The sequence below is a fragment of the Podarcis vaucheri genome, assembly GCF_965113315.1.
Source record: "Podarcis vaucheri genome assembly, chromosome: 13".
NCBI lineage: Eukaryota > Metazoa > Chordata > Lepidosauria > Squamata > Lacertidae > Podarcis > Podarcis vaucheri.
The window spans coordinates 46,384,551-46,400,731 of NC_138751.1; the positions used below are offsets into that span (position 1 = coordinate 46,384,551).

Genomic DNA, 16,181 nt, shown 5'->3' on the forward strand with positions numbered 1-16,181 from the left:
GCCCTCGGGGGGCTGAGTGAGGGCTGGAGATGGCCGTTAGGGGCCGAGGAGGAAGAGGAGGCCGCGCGTGCCGCCCCCACCACCCTCTCAACGGTTCGTTTTTCAAACGCGTTCCCGTCAGGGAGACCCTTGGGAGAAAAAAGGGTCTCTCGTCTGCGCATGCGCGCGCAGCAGGGCCGGCCCACCCGTGAGGCCAGGTGAGGCGACCGCCTCAGGCGGCCGGGTCCTCAGGGTCGACAGCTCCCGGCGTCCATCTTTTCTTACTCTCAGCCCCCCGAGGGAATAAAATGCTATAGAATACAGTGGTACCTCGGGTTACATACGCTTCAGGTTACAGACTCCGCTAACCCAGAAATAATACCTCGGATTAAGAACTTTGCTTCAGGATGAGAACAGAAATTTTGCTCTGGCGGCGCAGCGGCAGCAGGAGGCCCCATTAGCTAACGTGGTGCTTCAGGTTAAGAACGGTTTCAACTTAAGAACGGACCTCCGGAACGAATTAAGTACAGTGGTACCTCAGGTTAAGTACTTAATTCGTTCCGGAGGTCCGTACTTAACCTGAAACTGTTCTTAACCTGAAGCACCACTTTAGCTAATGGGGCCTTCCGCTGCCGCCACGCTGCCAGAGCACGATTTCTGTTCTCATCCTGAAGCAAAGTTCTTAACCTGAAGCACTATTTCTGGGTTAGCGGAGTCTGTAACCTGAAGCATATGTAACCCGAGGTACCACTGTACATAAGCTGTGAGGGGTGGGAAGGAACCCCTAGTTTCATCCCTGGTAACAGATAAGCAACAGCAGCCTCAGGAGTGAAGTGGGTTCTGAAAAGAGGGAGACAGTTGGGGTTTGCCAACCTTTTTTTTGCTCCTGCAGAGCTCCTGTGCTTTAGACAGTTGCATGGCAGAGCTTGCCCCAGTTGCAGCCTCGTGCTGGGTATTCGTTCGCCAGCTCTATCATGGTCATCGTGCTTGCCAATAGCGCAGGATACCTACCTGGAACAAATAAGATGAACAAGATGCATTTGAATTTGGGGAGAGGGGCATGCAAGACATTTGCAATGTTTGTGCATTAAAAGTCTTGATTTCCCTCCCTCCCCTTGCATACCTACGTAAGGTGCTTTGTTCCTGCATCTCCAGTTGTAGGGGCATCGTAGAAGTTACTGTTGGGCATTTCAGTCTGGAGTCCTAAGATGGCATACCCATAGAAATATTGAGAAGGCTAATGTTAGCAAAACACTCTTCCTGTATGTGTTTTGTTTGCGCACGTGCCCTCTCTGCATAGTTCCTATCACCAGCATTCACATTGTGCTCTTTAAGTAATTAAATTGGGCTGATGTGATTTTTATTACTGCATGACAACCCAGTGAGCTTTGTGACTGCAGAGGCATTTGTGTTTGGTGCTCCTGGACCTAAGCCCAGTACTTAAGCCATTGCATAGTTCCCACCACCTTTTGGAGCCCTGCTTATTTGGTTCATCCCATACTAAGAGTTTTCCTTTACCAAACAAAAGTACTGTTGGTTAGAATTAAGGTAGAAAGAGCCCATTTGTTTTACAGCCTTTTGAATCACTTTCTGCCTTTTGTTTTGTTTTGTTATTACCAGGCCTATTTTAACATTTCATGCCTTTGGAGTAGCATTACCAAGTCTGGATTCCATGTCTTTCCTTGTAAGTAAACCCGAACGAATTAGGGTGAGTGTCAAACACTTTCACGATTTAATTAGCATTTCTCTGCACGTTCTTTCAAGGTATAGGGCTTGCTTTATGAGACAGAGCTGTGTTGACTTGGGACTCAGGTATACAGCTGCAAATAAAATGTTTTAAGTGTGTTGTAAAGTGCAATATACGAATGTGACACTTGATGGCGATGGTGAGCTATGGCAAATCCCATATTTTTTCAAAATGTTTTTTAAAAAGCATTTTCACAACGTTTCCTTTTCAGAAAGCATCTCATCCTGTGAGGGTGATGACAGAAGTTAGGAACAGCACACATTGATTGCAATCCTAAGTGTACTTTCTGGGAAAGAAACAATGTTCTTGAGGAAAGATACAGTTAGTTTCAAGCTGGAACTGGTTCAAAATTATGATTTGGGTGTGAAGCGGTTCTTTGTAGGTGGACCATTTTTGACAAAGCTGGCCACTGCTATCTTAAAGAAGATCCATAGCAGTAAACACAATGTGATGCAGTTTAAGCAGCTAGACTCAGTGCTGATTTAACATGTTTAACTTTTTTTTCTTTGCTAAATGTGTGCCATCTTAATTTTTACATGCTATATAAATATATGAAAGTTGGTTTTTTTCTGAAAAGTAGCTGTGAAATATTTGACTTGAGGAACAATTCAACAACATACACTTAGCATGGGTTAAATGTTATTTTTAAACAAATCCAGACATTTACTTGGCATTAGTTTTGTTGGAGCACTTATAGATATTTTAAGACATGGCAACTCAATAGCATACACTTAACTTTATGTTATTTCGATTGGGGAGGGGATTAAAGCACTGAAAACTGTTACCATAGTAATTTTAGCTTGCCTGAAGAGTTGTACACATATATATGTATGTGCTTCTTAGAAATCACCTGAGGAAAGTTAATTAGAAGTTTGATTTTAGATTGGACTAGAATTTTAACAATCCCAGTTTCCCAATTTAACTTGTGTTGTGCTCTTTCATTATGTTACTAATTAATCTTAAGAAGTAATGCATTTCTAACAGTGAAAAAACTTCAACTCCACATTACAGATTCTTTTTATAGGCATGGGGATTTTTGTATTTTTAGTAAGATTGTTCCAAGTTGCCACAAAACGATTTTGCTGCTTCAGTTAAACTTAGTCATGACTTAGCCTCATTGAAGCCAGTGGAACAAGTTAGACACAACTCAGGACCAAAATAGATGCAATGGGGCCAGCCAGGCTTGTTCACATATTTTTATCACATACACACTTTTAACATCAAGAGAAAAATGTGGGTGGGGGAATGAACACTTTATCTCCCTTGCTTCAGGTGCTATTCTTTCTATCTTGGCTTTCCAAATTGAAGCTAGGGTGGGAGAAAAGTGTCTGAAATTAGGTAAGGTGGGGAGAGGGCAGGATGTTGTTATTAAGGGAAGATTTTTGCAAATTGCAAACCATGAATGAGCAGTGAGAAATCATTCTCCCCTTTCACATAGCAGTTCCCTCCTCTGATCCTGATTTGAGGCAAACCATGTTTTACTGTTTGTCTGAAATGGCACACTAGAGCTTTTGCTTACACTACATACCATAGTGTGCTGGTTCAGATAAAACAGCAGGCTGCATGGGGGGTTGCATGGGAGCCTTAGGTGTAATATCAAGGCATTATGTCTGAACAATCTCTTTGTTGCTGCATTTTACGTCAACAGAGATTTTTTCTTTGGTTAAGTGCAATTAAAATAAATGGTGCCACATTAAGTTATGCCTTTGTGGGGTTTATTTTTCTAGCGGTGGATGTCCGAGAAGTTCATTTTTGAGGGCTTGAGGGAGTTGGAACTGTTTGGAGGTAAGTGCTTTAAATGAATCAATTATTTCCTTAGCTGTGCTCCATGTTTCTCAGTGCTGTGAAAGTAAGTTAAATACTTGACAGCACATCTGTAGGTGTAATTTCAGTTCTGATCCTGGAGGAACCTCACAAAGAGAAATGGTGTTGGGGAAGATGTGGCTCTTGGCTTAATTTCATGCGACCCACAGAGACAGGGTTGTACAGAGAGAGAGCTATATAATCCTACCGTGATAGAAATGCTGCTCAGTTGGCTTTGGCTCACAGTTGGGTTTTCCCATGGGGCAAAGACAATGGGACAAAGGTTCTCTGCTCCTAGTTTACAAAATCTGTCCACTGTTTCATGAGTTGCAGTACCCACTAGGAGCTTCTCTAATGTGGATTGTGCTCTTACCATTTATTTTGACTGGATTTCAATGAGAGACATTTCCAGTGACTCTAATACATTGGTTTGAAACTGTACCTGTTCATAGGAACATTAAGAGATTTCCACCACAAATTCTGCTTAAATACTCAAGCCTTAAGCGGCTATAATTAACCAGATACGTCCCTCATTGCGTTCTGCAGTAACAAAATTCTGGGTTAGAAATTAAAATGTATTCTTTAAGCCAAGCCAATACCAGTGTTCCATGAGCATGAGATTAGAGACCTCCCAAGCCAAACAAATACCCTTTCAGAACGAATGTGCCAGATTGCTTGTTTGGAAAGCTAACATATCAAGGGAAAGGCTGGAGTAGAAGTCTTCTTGATATGTAAGCTTTGCCCATGCAGGCAGAATTTTAACATAGGGACACTTTCAAACTAGCAATTGCTTGTTCCCAGACTTGTCAACAAATTAAACATTAACATCACTGGGTCTGGAGAGCATCCATCAAATAAATCTAAAAGTACTCAACTGTGAAATTGTTGAACTTTAAACAAAAAATACATAACGCCTCTAAAAGCTGCCTTCATGCCAGGTGATTGGAAAGTATTTTGAATTGCATCTCATTGCAACTTACAAAAAGTCTCTAAATAGTAATGGCTTGACAAGGGAGCCCTAGTGAGTCATTGTCTGAATCTGTCTCAGGTCTCTGAAATTTTAGGGTGACAAGTTGTCTACTATGTCATGTTGCTTCTTTCATGGGTTTTGAGCCTCATGTGAACCCTCTCCCTTTTTCCTCTTTCCTGATTTGAAGGCCATCTTTTGAGCTGCCCTCCTTTAAGCTAGTCATAATTTTACTTTAGGGCAGATGGCTTATCTGCATAATGAGCTTTAGGTTTTTTTTTTAAGATATCAGTACAAAACATCTATTTGCACTTAATCTGCCCTGACTTCTGAATTCGGCCATCCAAACTTCATTTTTCTCCAGTGTTCTTATCACTGGTTCAGTAGGTTCTTTCCCTCCCCATATCTTTTAGCACTGACTGTTTAAAGTGATTTATCCACAAAAAGCAGATTCAGATGTGCTTGTGGATTGTAAAATCCTCCGATTTAAAGTAGACTCATTGAAATGGATGAGCTTGAAAAATCCATTGATTTCCATATGCCAACTGTGAGTAAGCCTGTATAAGCTAGTTCAGAACTGGCTCCTGGCTCCAGTTTTGCAGTCCTCATATTTCCCTCTTGCTTGGCTGTGGTTGGGTTGTTGAGGCTCCAACTCACAATGCTGGAGCCTCAAAGCATGGATCTCAAACTATTAATTTTTTCCCCTGTGATGGAATGGCATTATGCCTCTTGAGGGAAGGGAAGTGTAGCTTGAAGTCTCTCTCAGTTTAAAGCTGTTTATGTGGATAAGTTTTAGGGGAACAAAATAGCATAAATCAGATCCCCCAAACCAGCAAGGAATTACTATTTTTGTCCAGTAGCAGTGGTCAGAATGACGCTAGTGTAGGTTATGATACCCTTTTGAGGTTATTTGAATATCTCTTGTAAATGAATTGATTCTGGTTTTGTTCTTGATGGGTATCTATTTAAGAAAACACAGTTGAATGAATGATTGATTTCTTTACTCCAGAGCAGCCTCCGGGTGACTCTCGGAGAAAAGTAAGTGACCTTTGTAGGCTGTGGTGCTGTGGCCTATTGCATGGAGATTTGTGGACATTATGACATTTTTTTCCATTTTGCCTTATTTATACATCTAATATTTTCAGCTCTACATTTGTGGGAACAAGGTTTCAACCTGGAAATAAGATTTTGGTGTGTGGCATGTAGATTTATTTTAGCCTTAAATCCTGGATTTTAAATGGTTGTTCTCACTAGTAATGTAAAATTATATGGCTGTTCAGCTGATCTTTTATTTTTTTAAAAAACAAAACGATAAAATGCCTGTTTAAAAAGAAAATCTGGAAGTGAGATAGTTGAACAGCTATTAAAAAATATTTGAAACCACCCGTTTTCTCAGCCTATGCTCAAATTCAAGAGTTAATGGCCTGCCAAAATCAATTTGCACTATCTTATCACAATTGTGGCCAGAGCTGGAAAAATCCCAGGGACCTGGCCAACTTGCTGACACCTAAGATTATTACTTTTCCATATCAATGTGAATATGAGGAACATCTAGTAGTCCACAGCTACCTTCCTATCCCTAGTTACCTAGACAAAAGCCCCACTGTATAGGATTACAGTGTAAAACTAATAATTGCCTTCCTGACTGCAACACACACATACCATTTATTGAACTGTTGTGATGTCATGGAACGTTCATAAATATTCTAGCTTTTCAGGGTATATACATTAGCATTTACAACCTTGCGACAATGTGCAGCTTCTGTGAGAGAAATGAAAGGTCATTTTCACTGGGGAAAATCATGTCATGTAGGAACAAGAGGAGCTATTGAGTAGGAAAGGAAGCCGAGGCCTGTGAAAAGGGCCCAGAAAGTTGGAAAGTTGGTAGCCAGAGTAGCTAATGAACTGGAGCAGAGTAGGCAGTGAGCTGAAAAACAAAATCATAGGTGGTGCAGGTTTGAGGAAAATAAGACAAAAGTTGACAGGAAGCTAAGGTAAGGAAGGGCCAATGAGAAAAGGGGAATGAGGGATGTATTTTACATGATCTAGCAGTAGAAGGGGCTATACTGTTGACAGGGAGAGAAGGAAAGATAAAGCAGTCAGGCAGGCTGAAAGCTGAGTGAGGATAAAGCAGAGAGAGATATTGGCTGAAGTAGGCAAGGCAGAGTGGGCAGTGGGGAAAAATGGTAGAATCTTAGCATATGAAGGCTAGTGAAGGCTAAGAACTAGATAAAATGAAGCTGGGAAAATCTCACATGGGAGTCTAGGGATGGGGTGCTTGTGTTATACTGGTATGGAGAGAATGAACCAGGTAGTATTTGGGGGTTGTGGGCCAAGGATGCTAAAGAGATTAATTGGGAGAAGAGACTGGAGTAGGTGGTCAAATCTTGAGTTGCTAATTTGTACACGAGATTCTTTTTCCAGTCTTGGCTCTGTTTTTTCCAGTCACACTAGTAAAAGTACATCTGATTTTTCCAAACACATGTTATTAAAATATAGGTCCAGCTAAATTTAAGTATCCAAAAAGCCATCTGTTTAGAGGCTAGAGTATTTTATAAATTCAGAAGGAGAAGGGTTTTTTCTTTCCTGTTTTCTAAATTTTTGCCATTTACACCAAAAGAGGTCCTGTGTTGAAACCCTTGCGGGCAGCTGTATTTGTTTTTCTTGCAGGGGCTTTTTGTGTGCTGTACTTCACAAGTAGCATTTTAATTTATGCTTTTTTACTTGTTTATAAAATACCAAGTTCAGTAGAGTTCCTCTGCATGGATAGAATTTTTCAACCAGTTGCTGTTTCTGCGTGGAGATGTAGAAAATACCTTAAGAAGTTTCGGAAGAGGGGGAGGAAATGTCATAATAAAATGTACTGGGGGAGGGGATCTTGATGTGTAAAACTAGCAGATTAGCTATTTATTACAATACAAAACTTTATGCTTTACTAACATAACTGCCTTCATCTTAAAAGAGTTTTAGGCTGCAGTCATAAGCACACTTTCCTGAGAGTAAGCCCCATGGAATTCTGTAGGACTTCCTTCTGAGTAAACATAAGTAAAAATAATTGCACTGTTAGACACACAGCTGCCATTATGCTGAAGTCTGACTTTTCCTGTTCGTTTTTCATTTCCAGTATCTGAGTTTCTTTGCAGGTTCTCTGTTTTTATTATTACAGGCATTTTCCCATTTATGAAGCGCATTCAGTGTGCATTGTGCTTTTCAGACAATTGAAGCGCAAATAAGGGAAGTGAATAAAAAACAAGAGTTTCTCAGTAAGATTGCAAAGGAAATACAATGACTGTCCTTTTGGAAGCTGTGGTAGGAACATATGAACCATTAATCAATCTAGCTTAAGAGCCTTATTTGACTGACAGTGGCTCTCCACATTTCAGTCAGAAGTCTTTCCTAGCCCTGTTTATTTTTTCTTTTAGTTAGAGGAGCTGAAGATTGAACTTGAGATATTATGGTACTTCCTGTAGGGCGGAAAGTAGTGACAGGAAGTTTTGAAGTTGCATGGCACTTCTAAACCCAGATTTCAAATCTACATCTGGAAATGTTTGCATCTGAAAATTGTAAATTTCTTGGATTTTGATTTTTTGTGCGCTGGTTTTGAGGAGGCAGGCCACAAGAGTGTTCTGGGAGGGAATTTGACTATATGAGGTAGCAAAGGAGACCATACATAATAAGCTGTGAGAGCAGTGACATTTTTGAATTCTGAGCATGATCCTATACATGCCCCCTTAAAAGCAAGTTCCATTGAGTTCATTGGGACTTGTGTATAGGATTGTATCCTAAGGTTACAAAAGGCTATAAATGATATTTTGGAGAGATTCTCCAGCATACAAACCACATCCTTCCAATTTGAGTACTGTATATTCAAAACTGTCACACAGAAAAACTAATTTTGTCCTGTTAGTCTCTTGCATCTTACTCTTTTCTTTTCCAGACCAATGAAGCAAGCTCAGAATCGATAGCATCCTCCCCGAAAAGGGACACCATGAACTGTTATTTGCCCGACAGCAATTGTTATGAGTTACTGACCATAATAGGTAATGTTTCGACTTTAGTTTTGGGTGTTTCACTTTTCATAGTACTGAAGTTCTCCTCATTTCCTTAGTTGACTTTATGAGTTGAATAATGTTATCCTTTCTTGAGGTGCTGTTATTTTTAACAGCACTGATATTGGCTGTTGTTTTCTTTGTGGGCATATACTGTTAAGCCATAAAATGACAAATAATTAAAAAAGAAATATCCTCTTGTAATGCAGTACTGAGACATTAGGGAAACTGGGACACCTCTGGGTGGGTAAGTATTGGGAAGGGGGTGCCAGGCCATGAAGTCGCCCATCATCATTGTCACCTCTCTCATTCCAGCTTCAGCGTTTTTGCTGAGTCTGGAAGAAGTTGTTTTGGTTCTTGGGCAATCAAATGCTGCCCTCCCCATGCTATTTCAGGTGAAGCTGGGATTAGGAGTCAATGTGTTCTGGGGTGAATACAGAATCTCAAAAATACAGAATTGGACATCTATCAGGTCACTCATACATGTGGGGTTAGTCCTAATTAGTTGCTGCTGTTCACCTTCCATACCCTTGCCATTTCTGATGCAGTACAGCAAAGCCCAGTGCTCTTTCCACCTGTGCCACTTCCTAAATTCCCTCTAATCACTTTGAATGGATAAGGTTTTATCATATCTGTCATATCTGTCTTGCATTCCTTGCTTGTTGAGAAGAACAGGTTCAATTTTCAGGCAGGGGATATTGCAAGGTACTTATTGTATTCAAGTTCCATTTGTGAAACCTGTCCTGCTCTCGTAAACACTGATAATTGTCCAGACACCTCTTCCCTCTCCCCAAACCTGTCATGTCCTGAGTTGGCAAATTCAAAAGTCTTCTGAAGACTTCCTTTTAAAAAAAAAATCTGAGCTGATTTTCCAACCCACTGTTTTCCAAGGTGGTTGTTTCACTTATCTTACTCCTTAATTTTATGCATCATACAGCTTCAAGAGTATAATAAATGGGATTAAGAAGTGTGACTACTTCTTAACATTCTGCAGTTATTAACCATGTGTATTACACAAACATTGTATCACCATGAAATTTGCTATGGAGAGTTTCATTGGTGAGGTGTGCATTTTGTCTTAATTTCAGAAAAAATACATAGAAAAAGTAGCTTGAGACATAGCAATTTAAACATTTTTTTTTTAAATGTGCATTTGTATTTATTTTATTACATTTATATCCTGCCTTTTTTCCATCATGAAACTCAAGGCAGTGCCCATCTATTTCCCGGGTGATCACTCATTCAGTCACTGACTAGCAGCCCGGAATGGCTGGGGAAACCCACCCAGATGGGTGGAGTTTTATTGTTGTTATTGTTATTCTATCCAGACCTATTATGTTTCAGCAAGGAGATGGCCTCCTGAATATTCAGATCATACCTTGTGATGGGTAACATCCTTCATGATTGTTTTTTTATCTAATGATGGTTTATCATGCAGTCTAAATCATAAAACAGTGAGCTAGAGCAGGACTAAGTTAGTCACACATAGAATCCATTAAAATCAGTGTGAAAAGTTTGCCAGGACTTAAGCCCCATTGATAAAAGAACATTGTGATATAATGAATGATTATTATTGTTTCCAGACATTGTTTACTGACAAAAAAGGGGGGGGTTAAAATTATCTTACCTCCAGATATTCCATTGTGGTATGCCTTTTGTTTGTCTGAAAATTTGTGTTGTAGAAGTTTAGCATTTCCATTTTATTTAACGGAGGGAAGTTATAACAAGCTGATCATTTGCTTTGTTTTCTGCTACTTGTTTATTGGTTCAATTTATAACATAACAAGGCACAAAAAGAAAATGAGTAAGCTGTATATAAATGAACACCATAACGTATTAACAAAATGAAATAAGTAGGAAGAAAACTGAGAAATTCAGCTTTAGAACCTAGATTAAGATAGGTTTTATCTGAATTCTACCATAATTTCAAAAATAGATAACTGCCAGCAGGAAAATGCTTCAGTTGAGATTTTGTGGAAAGTGTTATTGTGACAAAAATGCCTCTTATCTTTTCAGGCAAGGGCTTTGAGGAGCTAATGATAGTGAATCTTGCACGGTATAAACCAACAGGAGAGTTTGTCACTGTCCGGAGGATCAACTTAGAGGCCTGCACCAATGAGATGGTGGCATTTTTGCAGGTAGAGGTAGCAATCTTGTGCAGTTAGTTTGCTTTGTCCTTAGTTGGAGATGCTTGCCTTCGTTCAGCCTGAATTACTATGGTAAATGGCACTCCTTTGCTGATATTCCACTTTCTTAGGCCCCTATGATTCTATATAGTGTTGTTTCATCTGTTAGTGGCTGGGTTGTAGAACTGAACAACTGACAAAGTCTCTGTCTTAAGACTAGATTGACCAGTGTTTCCCAACCTTTATCCCCGTAGCCCCCTTCCAAACTTGTTTCCTTTCTATGCCCCCCATGGGCGTAGCCTAGATGGGGGAGGGGGGCAACTGCCCTTCCCAATAAGTGAAAATCAATACAAATCTGAGATTCTGCCCCCTAACAAAAATCCTGATACACTCATGCCCCCACCCCCGTCCTACCGGTAGAAAGGTAGCTATTTAAAGGTTTTGTTTGTAAATAGAACATTTTTATAATTTTTATAATTTATACAAAATACAATTGCATAAAATGATAAAAACATACGGTGGTACTTTGGGTTAAGTACTTAATTTGTTCCGGAGGTCCATTCTTAACCTGAAACTGTTCTTAACCTGAAGCACCACTTTAGCTAATGGGGCCTCCTGCTGCTGCCACGCCACCGGAGCACGATTTCTGTTCTCATCCTGTAGCAAAGTTCTTAACCCGAGGTACTATTTCTGGGTTAGCGGAGTCTGTGACCTGAAGCGTGTGTAACCTGAAGCGTATGTAACCCGAGGTACCACTGTAATGAAATATTGTTGAAGCACAAAAACATAGACTCACGGAGCTGGAAGGGACCCCAAGGATCATCTTTCTAGTGCAACTCCCTGCAATGTAGGAATCTCATCTGAAGCATCCATGACAGATGGCCATCCAACCTCTCCTTAGAAATCTCCAAGGAAGGAGAGTCTAGAACCTTCTGAGGGAGATCCATCTTCCATGTATTATAAAAAGTAAACAACACTTACTTAACCCAAGTTATTTGATACAGTAGGGGAAACCTACAGTAGATACAGTGGTGCCCCGCAAGACGAATGCCTCGCAAGACGGAAAACTCGCTAGACGAAAGAGTTTTCCGTTTTGGAGGTGCTTCGCAAAACGAATTTCCTATGGGCTTGCTTCGCAAGACGACAATGTCTTGTGAGTTCCTGCTGGTTTTTTCCCCTCCCCCCCTTTTTCTAAGCCGCTTATCAGCTGATCCGATCAGCAGATAAGCCGCTAATCCGCTAATCCTTCAATGGGCTTGCTTCGCAAGACGAAAAAACCGCTAGACGAAGAGAATCACAGAACGGATTCTTTTCGTCTTGCGAGGCACCACTGTACAGTCCAAAAGGCACACAGGGAGTTTGGTATATATGGGAAAATTTTTAAAAGCAAGTGGTCCTCACTGACCTGCTGCAAAAAGATCTTGTCATCTGGAGGAACCTGGCTGCTTAGATAAAACACTGTAGCTCCACACACCTTTACCTGGGAGTAAGGCCTACTGAACTCAGTGCAGCGTTCTTGTGAGTAGATAGTTATTTACTAGATGCAATTCAGCAGCACCAGATGACCCACTCAGCTAGGCTCTGGGGTGAATTTCACCCCACGCCTTGCAGAGCTGGACAGACGCTGCCGGCGGGTCCTACGCCCCTCGACAACATCTGAAGGCCCTGATCCTCTAGGTGCTGCAGTGGATTGCACCCTGCACCTTGCAGAGTCAGGCCCAGGCTGCCCCCAGGACCAGCACTGGCGGCAGCAACAAGCAACTCTGGCTCGCCCAGACTTACCTGACCTGGAGGTTCTGGATAACAGGCTCTGCTGGCCAAACAGGAGCCTCAGTGATCGCCCCCTCCCGCCAGAAACAAACCAGGACAGCTCCAAGAAACCACATGTGGCAAAAAGAAACGCTAGGCCCTGGTAGGTTGCCCCCTTACCCTCTTGTGATAGCCAGACGATCAGGGTTTTTTTAATGCTTCCCCCCCTTTACTTCTCATGACCCTCTGTGGCTCCCTAGCCTCATGCTGTGGCCCCCCATTTATGTGATTTTCACCTGTGGCCCCCTTGGAATATCCTGCCTAAGACTCCCAGTTGGGAAACAGAGATAGACAACAAATTCCTGTCCTCCTGAACTTACAAGAAAGGCATTTCCATAACATCTTCCACTGCTAAATTGCTCTTACAGTTGGAAGATTTGGAGCTTTAAATGGCTTCTTTATAGTGTAATCCTATGCATGTCTGCTCAGACATACGTCCCTGGTAAGATAAAAACGACTTCATGATGTAGAGGGGAAGAGTTAGTAGAATGAATCATTAGGTCCTAAGCACCACAGAAAGACTCAATATTTTTGTTCATTTTATATTGTAGTTTATTGGTTGCTTATAATGTAGCAATGCATTACGAATTGCACTGTATTCTCTGTCATCTGAAATGTCAAGTGGTCTTCAAGGGCAACTCCATGGATAGTATATTACAGTAATTAATCTTTGAGATTAACAGTGACCTATCTAACAAGTAGGGACAGTTGCTGATAAGAAAAGCTTTCATGACAATCCAGGAGCAAAATTGGGTCATGAAGACACCACGGACTGCAAATATGTTCTTTCAAGATACTGGGATCCTGTTAAAGCTGAGAACATATAGATAATCCATCATTGTCAACTATGACTTACATGGATTTAGTTTCAGATTGTTCATAAGCACTGGTTTGGAATAGAATTTTATTACTTTTAAATGTTTAAAGGTGATAGCCAATGTAAGTCTTACCCACTGAAATCAAGGAGGTGTTGTTGTTTTTTAGGAAGTGCCTGTAAATGTTATCTTTGAACACTCAAGAGTAATACAGGCTGCAAGTCTGAATAAATTATATGAGGAAAGTCATGAGCAGCCACATACCCAGCATACTTTTCCAAGAAACCAAAAATTTGATAGTTTTGAAATAAGTGGTTAGAATGAGGACAATTTTGAAAAGTTCAGTCTTGATTCAAAATGGTGTCCAATTGTATCCAAACATAGATGAAAACCCACTGTTTAATCTCAAGATCCATTATGAAAAATTGGGTTACAATATCTTTACAAGTGTCCAAATGCATAATGAACAGTCAAGCAAGAAACTTTCCAAAATATATAGTGTATGCATGTATTTCTTTTCCTGTAAAAAGAGAAGACACCTTCATTTCAGCTGATATCTTTTGATTCACATAATATGTTTTGCTGAGCTGTACCCCAAATTTACAAAACACCTGGTCAGCAGAGCTAGTTATTTAAAAACAGTCAAGCTGTCAAGCGATTTACAAGTTTAAACAATAAAAAACCTTGATTAGCTTGTTTCCAAATATTACCTGCTGTATAAATAAAGCTAAGCAAATAAAATTACTAGCAAAATGCTGTTTTATTTCTGACCCTTTGGTTTGGTTTACTCCTGTTACAGTGCAGTGGTGTTTTTATTATTTTATTTGTCTCAGTAATTCATGTGGATTAAGTATTCAAATTCTGATTGTACCCTGAACTGGCAAAAGAAGCAGTAAGCCATGATATAAGTTGTGAAGGGGTGTCAATTGGCCAATTGTTTTCCCCCTAGAGTATCCATACCTCTTGAAGTTTCCTTTACTCATTTGTTAAAAAAAAATTGTTGTCTTATAATTTTTTGCTTTCAGGGTGAGCTTCATGTCTCAAAGTTCTTCAGCCACCCAAATCTTGTGCCATATAAAGCAGCCTTCATAGCCGACAATGAATTGTGGGTTGTTACAGCTTTCATGGCCTATGGTAAGTAAAACTTGAACCTTCCTCCACCATTAGACAGGATATAGGTTTAATGTGAGGACACATTCAGACACCCACGATGATCCTATGCACTTAAGGTGCTGTAAATGAGGCGAGGCAGCTTCCTTTTTTTCAGTATTTGCTCTGCATGTGCTCTTTCCAGGAAAGTTTTGCGTTAGCCTCAGAGACAGAGTATTCTGTTAGGCTGTGGGTGGTGAAATTCCAAGTGAGGCCTTTCCCTCTCTGTCTCTCAATCATAAGCATAACCCACAGGAAGGGAAACTTGAAAGCCTTTTAAAAGCAAATGAAGGTTTCAAAGCATCTTCTGCGATAAAAATTCCCTGTTTGAGGAAAAAGAGAATTTTGTAATGATAGAATTTAGCTTTTGTACTTGTAACCAGCCTTTGGTTCAATCAAATTTAACCTTTCTCTCTACTGATGTCGTCTCTACAAGGGAGAAAGTTTTGTTTGGGGTGGGGTTCTATTAGAGAAAATTGGACCAGAAGTTACTTTAGTCTTCTCAAGTGTAGTTAAATGTGCTTGAACTTATTCCCTCTGGCATCTGAAGGCAGGTCTATGCATGTGTCTGCCTTCTACAAATAATGAGAGGAGCAATTGTTAAAACAACTGGGTTTAGTTTTTCTGGAACCGTTGAAATATCTTGTGTTTTTTCTCCTTTTTTGTAGGTTCTGCTAAAGATTTAATCTGTACACATTTTATGGATGGGATGAGTGAGCTAGCTATGGCTTATATCCTCCAAGGTGTTTTGAAGGCCCTTGATTACATTCACCATATGGGATATGTTCACAGGTAAGCCCTTTAAGCAATAGAAAGCAAATTTTAACTCTTCTGAAATGAGGCCTAGTATCTCAGCTTCCCACAAAGATTTAGGAAGTTGTAGTCATTTGAGTGCAATTTCTTTAAAAACCGTAGTCCCTTGGTAGAGCTGTAGTTTCCTGGACTCCTTGTTTGGTAGCCATTACAGTCAAATGGAGTTGAAGCTGGTTTGATTTTGTGGTGTAGACACACAATACAAGAAATGTTAAAATATCAAAATGAAGTTGTCTTGCTCCTGCTTCTTGTCGGCAGGCACAACGCAAACTACCACTGGGGTTTACTGTGTGTTTGCCCCATCAGCATGGAATCTATCATACGGAATCTGAGCTGAGCTGAGCTGAGAGCCTGGCTCTCAATGTAGGAACAGCGTGTATGCATGCAGACATTCCACCCTTACTGCTTGCAAAGAAATGTCCCTGTGAAAATTAGTTGTCAGTCGTTTTGTCCCTCTAATTTTATCTTTTTTATTAGGGTTACTCTGTTAAATTGTGAACCAGGTAGCCTCTCTCTCAAGTCTAGTACATAGGTACAGTCTAGATTGCCATGTTTTCATTTATTACTCTGCATTAGAAGCATGGACTGGAACCTGAACAACAAGTGTGCTCAGCTAGTCTTACTAGGTTTGGTAGGGAGAAGGAAAGTTTCAAGGCTTCTCCCACTTACAGAGAAATAAACATAGATATTGAAGTCTTGCCTCGACTCAGCAATCAAATGGTTGCTGAGTATGATACATGACTTCCTATTTGCATATAGTATGTAGTGTTACAATATACACTTGCATATACTTGGATCCCAGGCTTTAGATTTCCTACATATAAAATTGAGTAGGGTTGGATGGGGGGTTTGTGGCTGCTTTCTCTCTATCCTCTTTGTATGCAGGAGCGTGAAGGCCAGTCATGTCCTGATTTCTGCAGATGG

At 40.5% G+C, this 16,181-nt stretch overlaps 1 protein-coding gene across 1 annotated transcript in view; it reads left to right on the forward strand.

The window, feature by feature from the left end:
- Positions 1 to 177: 177 nt before the first annotated feature.
- STRADA (STE20 related adaptor alpha) overlaps positions 178 to 16,181 on the forward strand; it is a 20,439-nt gene continuing 4,435 nt past the window's right edge. Inside the window, exons 1-9 of the mRNA XM_082195385.1 lie at positions 178 to 197; positions 1,600 to 1,663; positions 3,454 to 3,511; positions 5,506 to 5,534; positions 8,434 to 8,536; positions 10,562 to 10,683; positions 14,321 to 14,429; positions 15,113 to 15,236; positions 16,143 to 16,173. Of these exons, the coding sequence (XP_082051511.1) occupies positions 1,652 to 1,663; positions 3,454 to 3,511; positions 5,506 to 5,534; positions 8,434 to 8,536; positions 10,562 to 10,683; positions 14,321 to 14,429; positions 15,113 to 15,236; positions 16,143 to 16,173 (588 nt within the window). The 5' untranslated portion in view covers positions 178 to 197; positions 1,600 to 1,651. The remainder of the gene's footprint in view (positions 198 to 1,599; positions 1,664 to 3,453; positions 3,512 to 5,505; positions 5,535 to 8,433; positions 8,537 to 10,561; positions 10,684 to 14,320; positions 14,430 to 15,112; positions 15,237 to 16,142; positions 16,174 to 16,181) is intronic.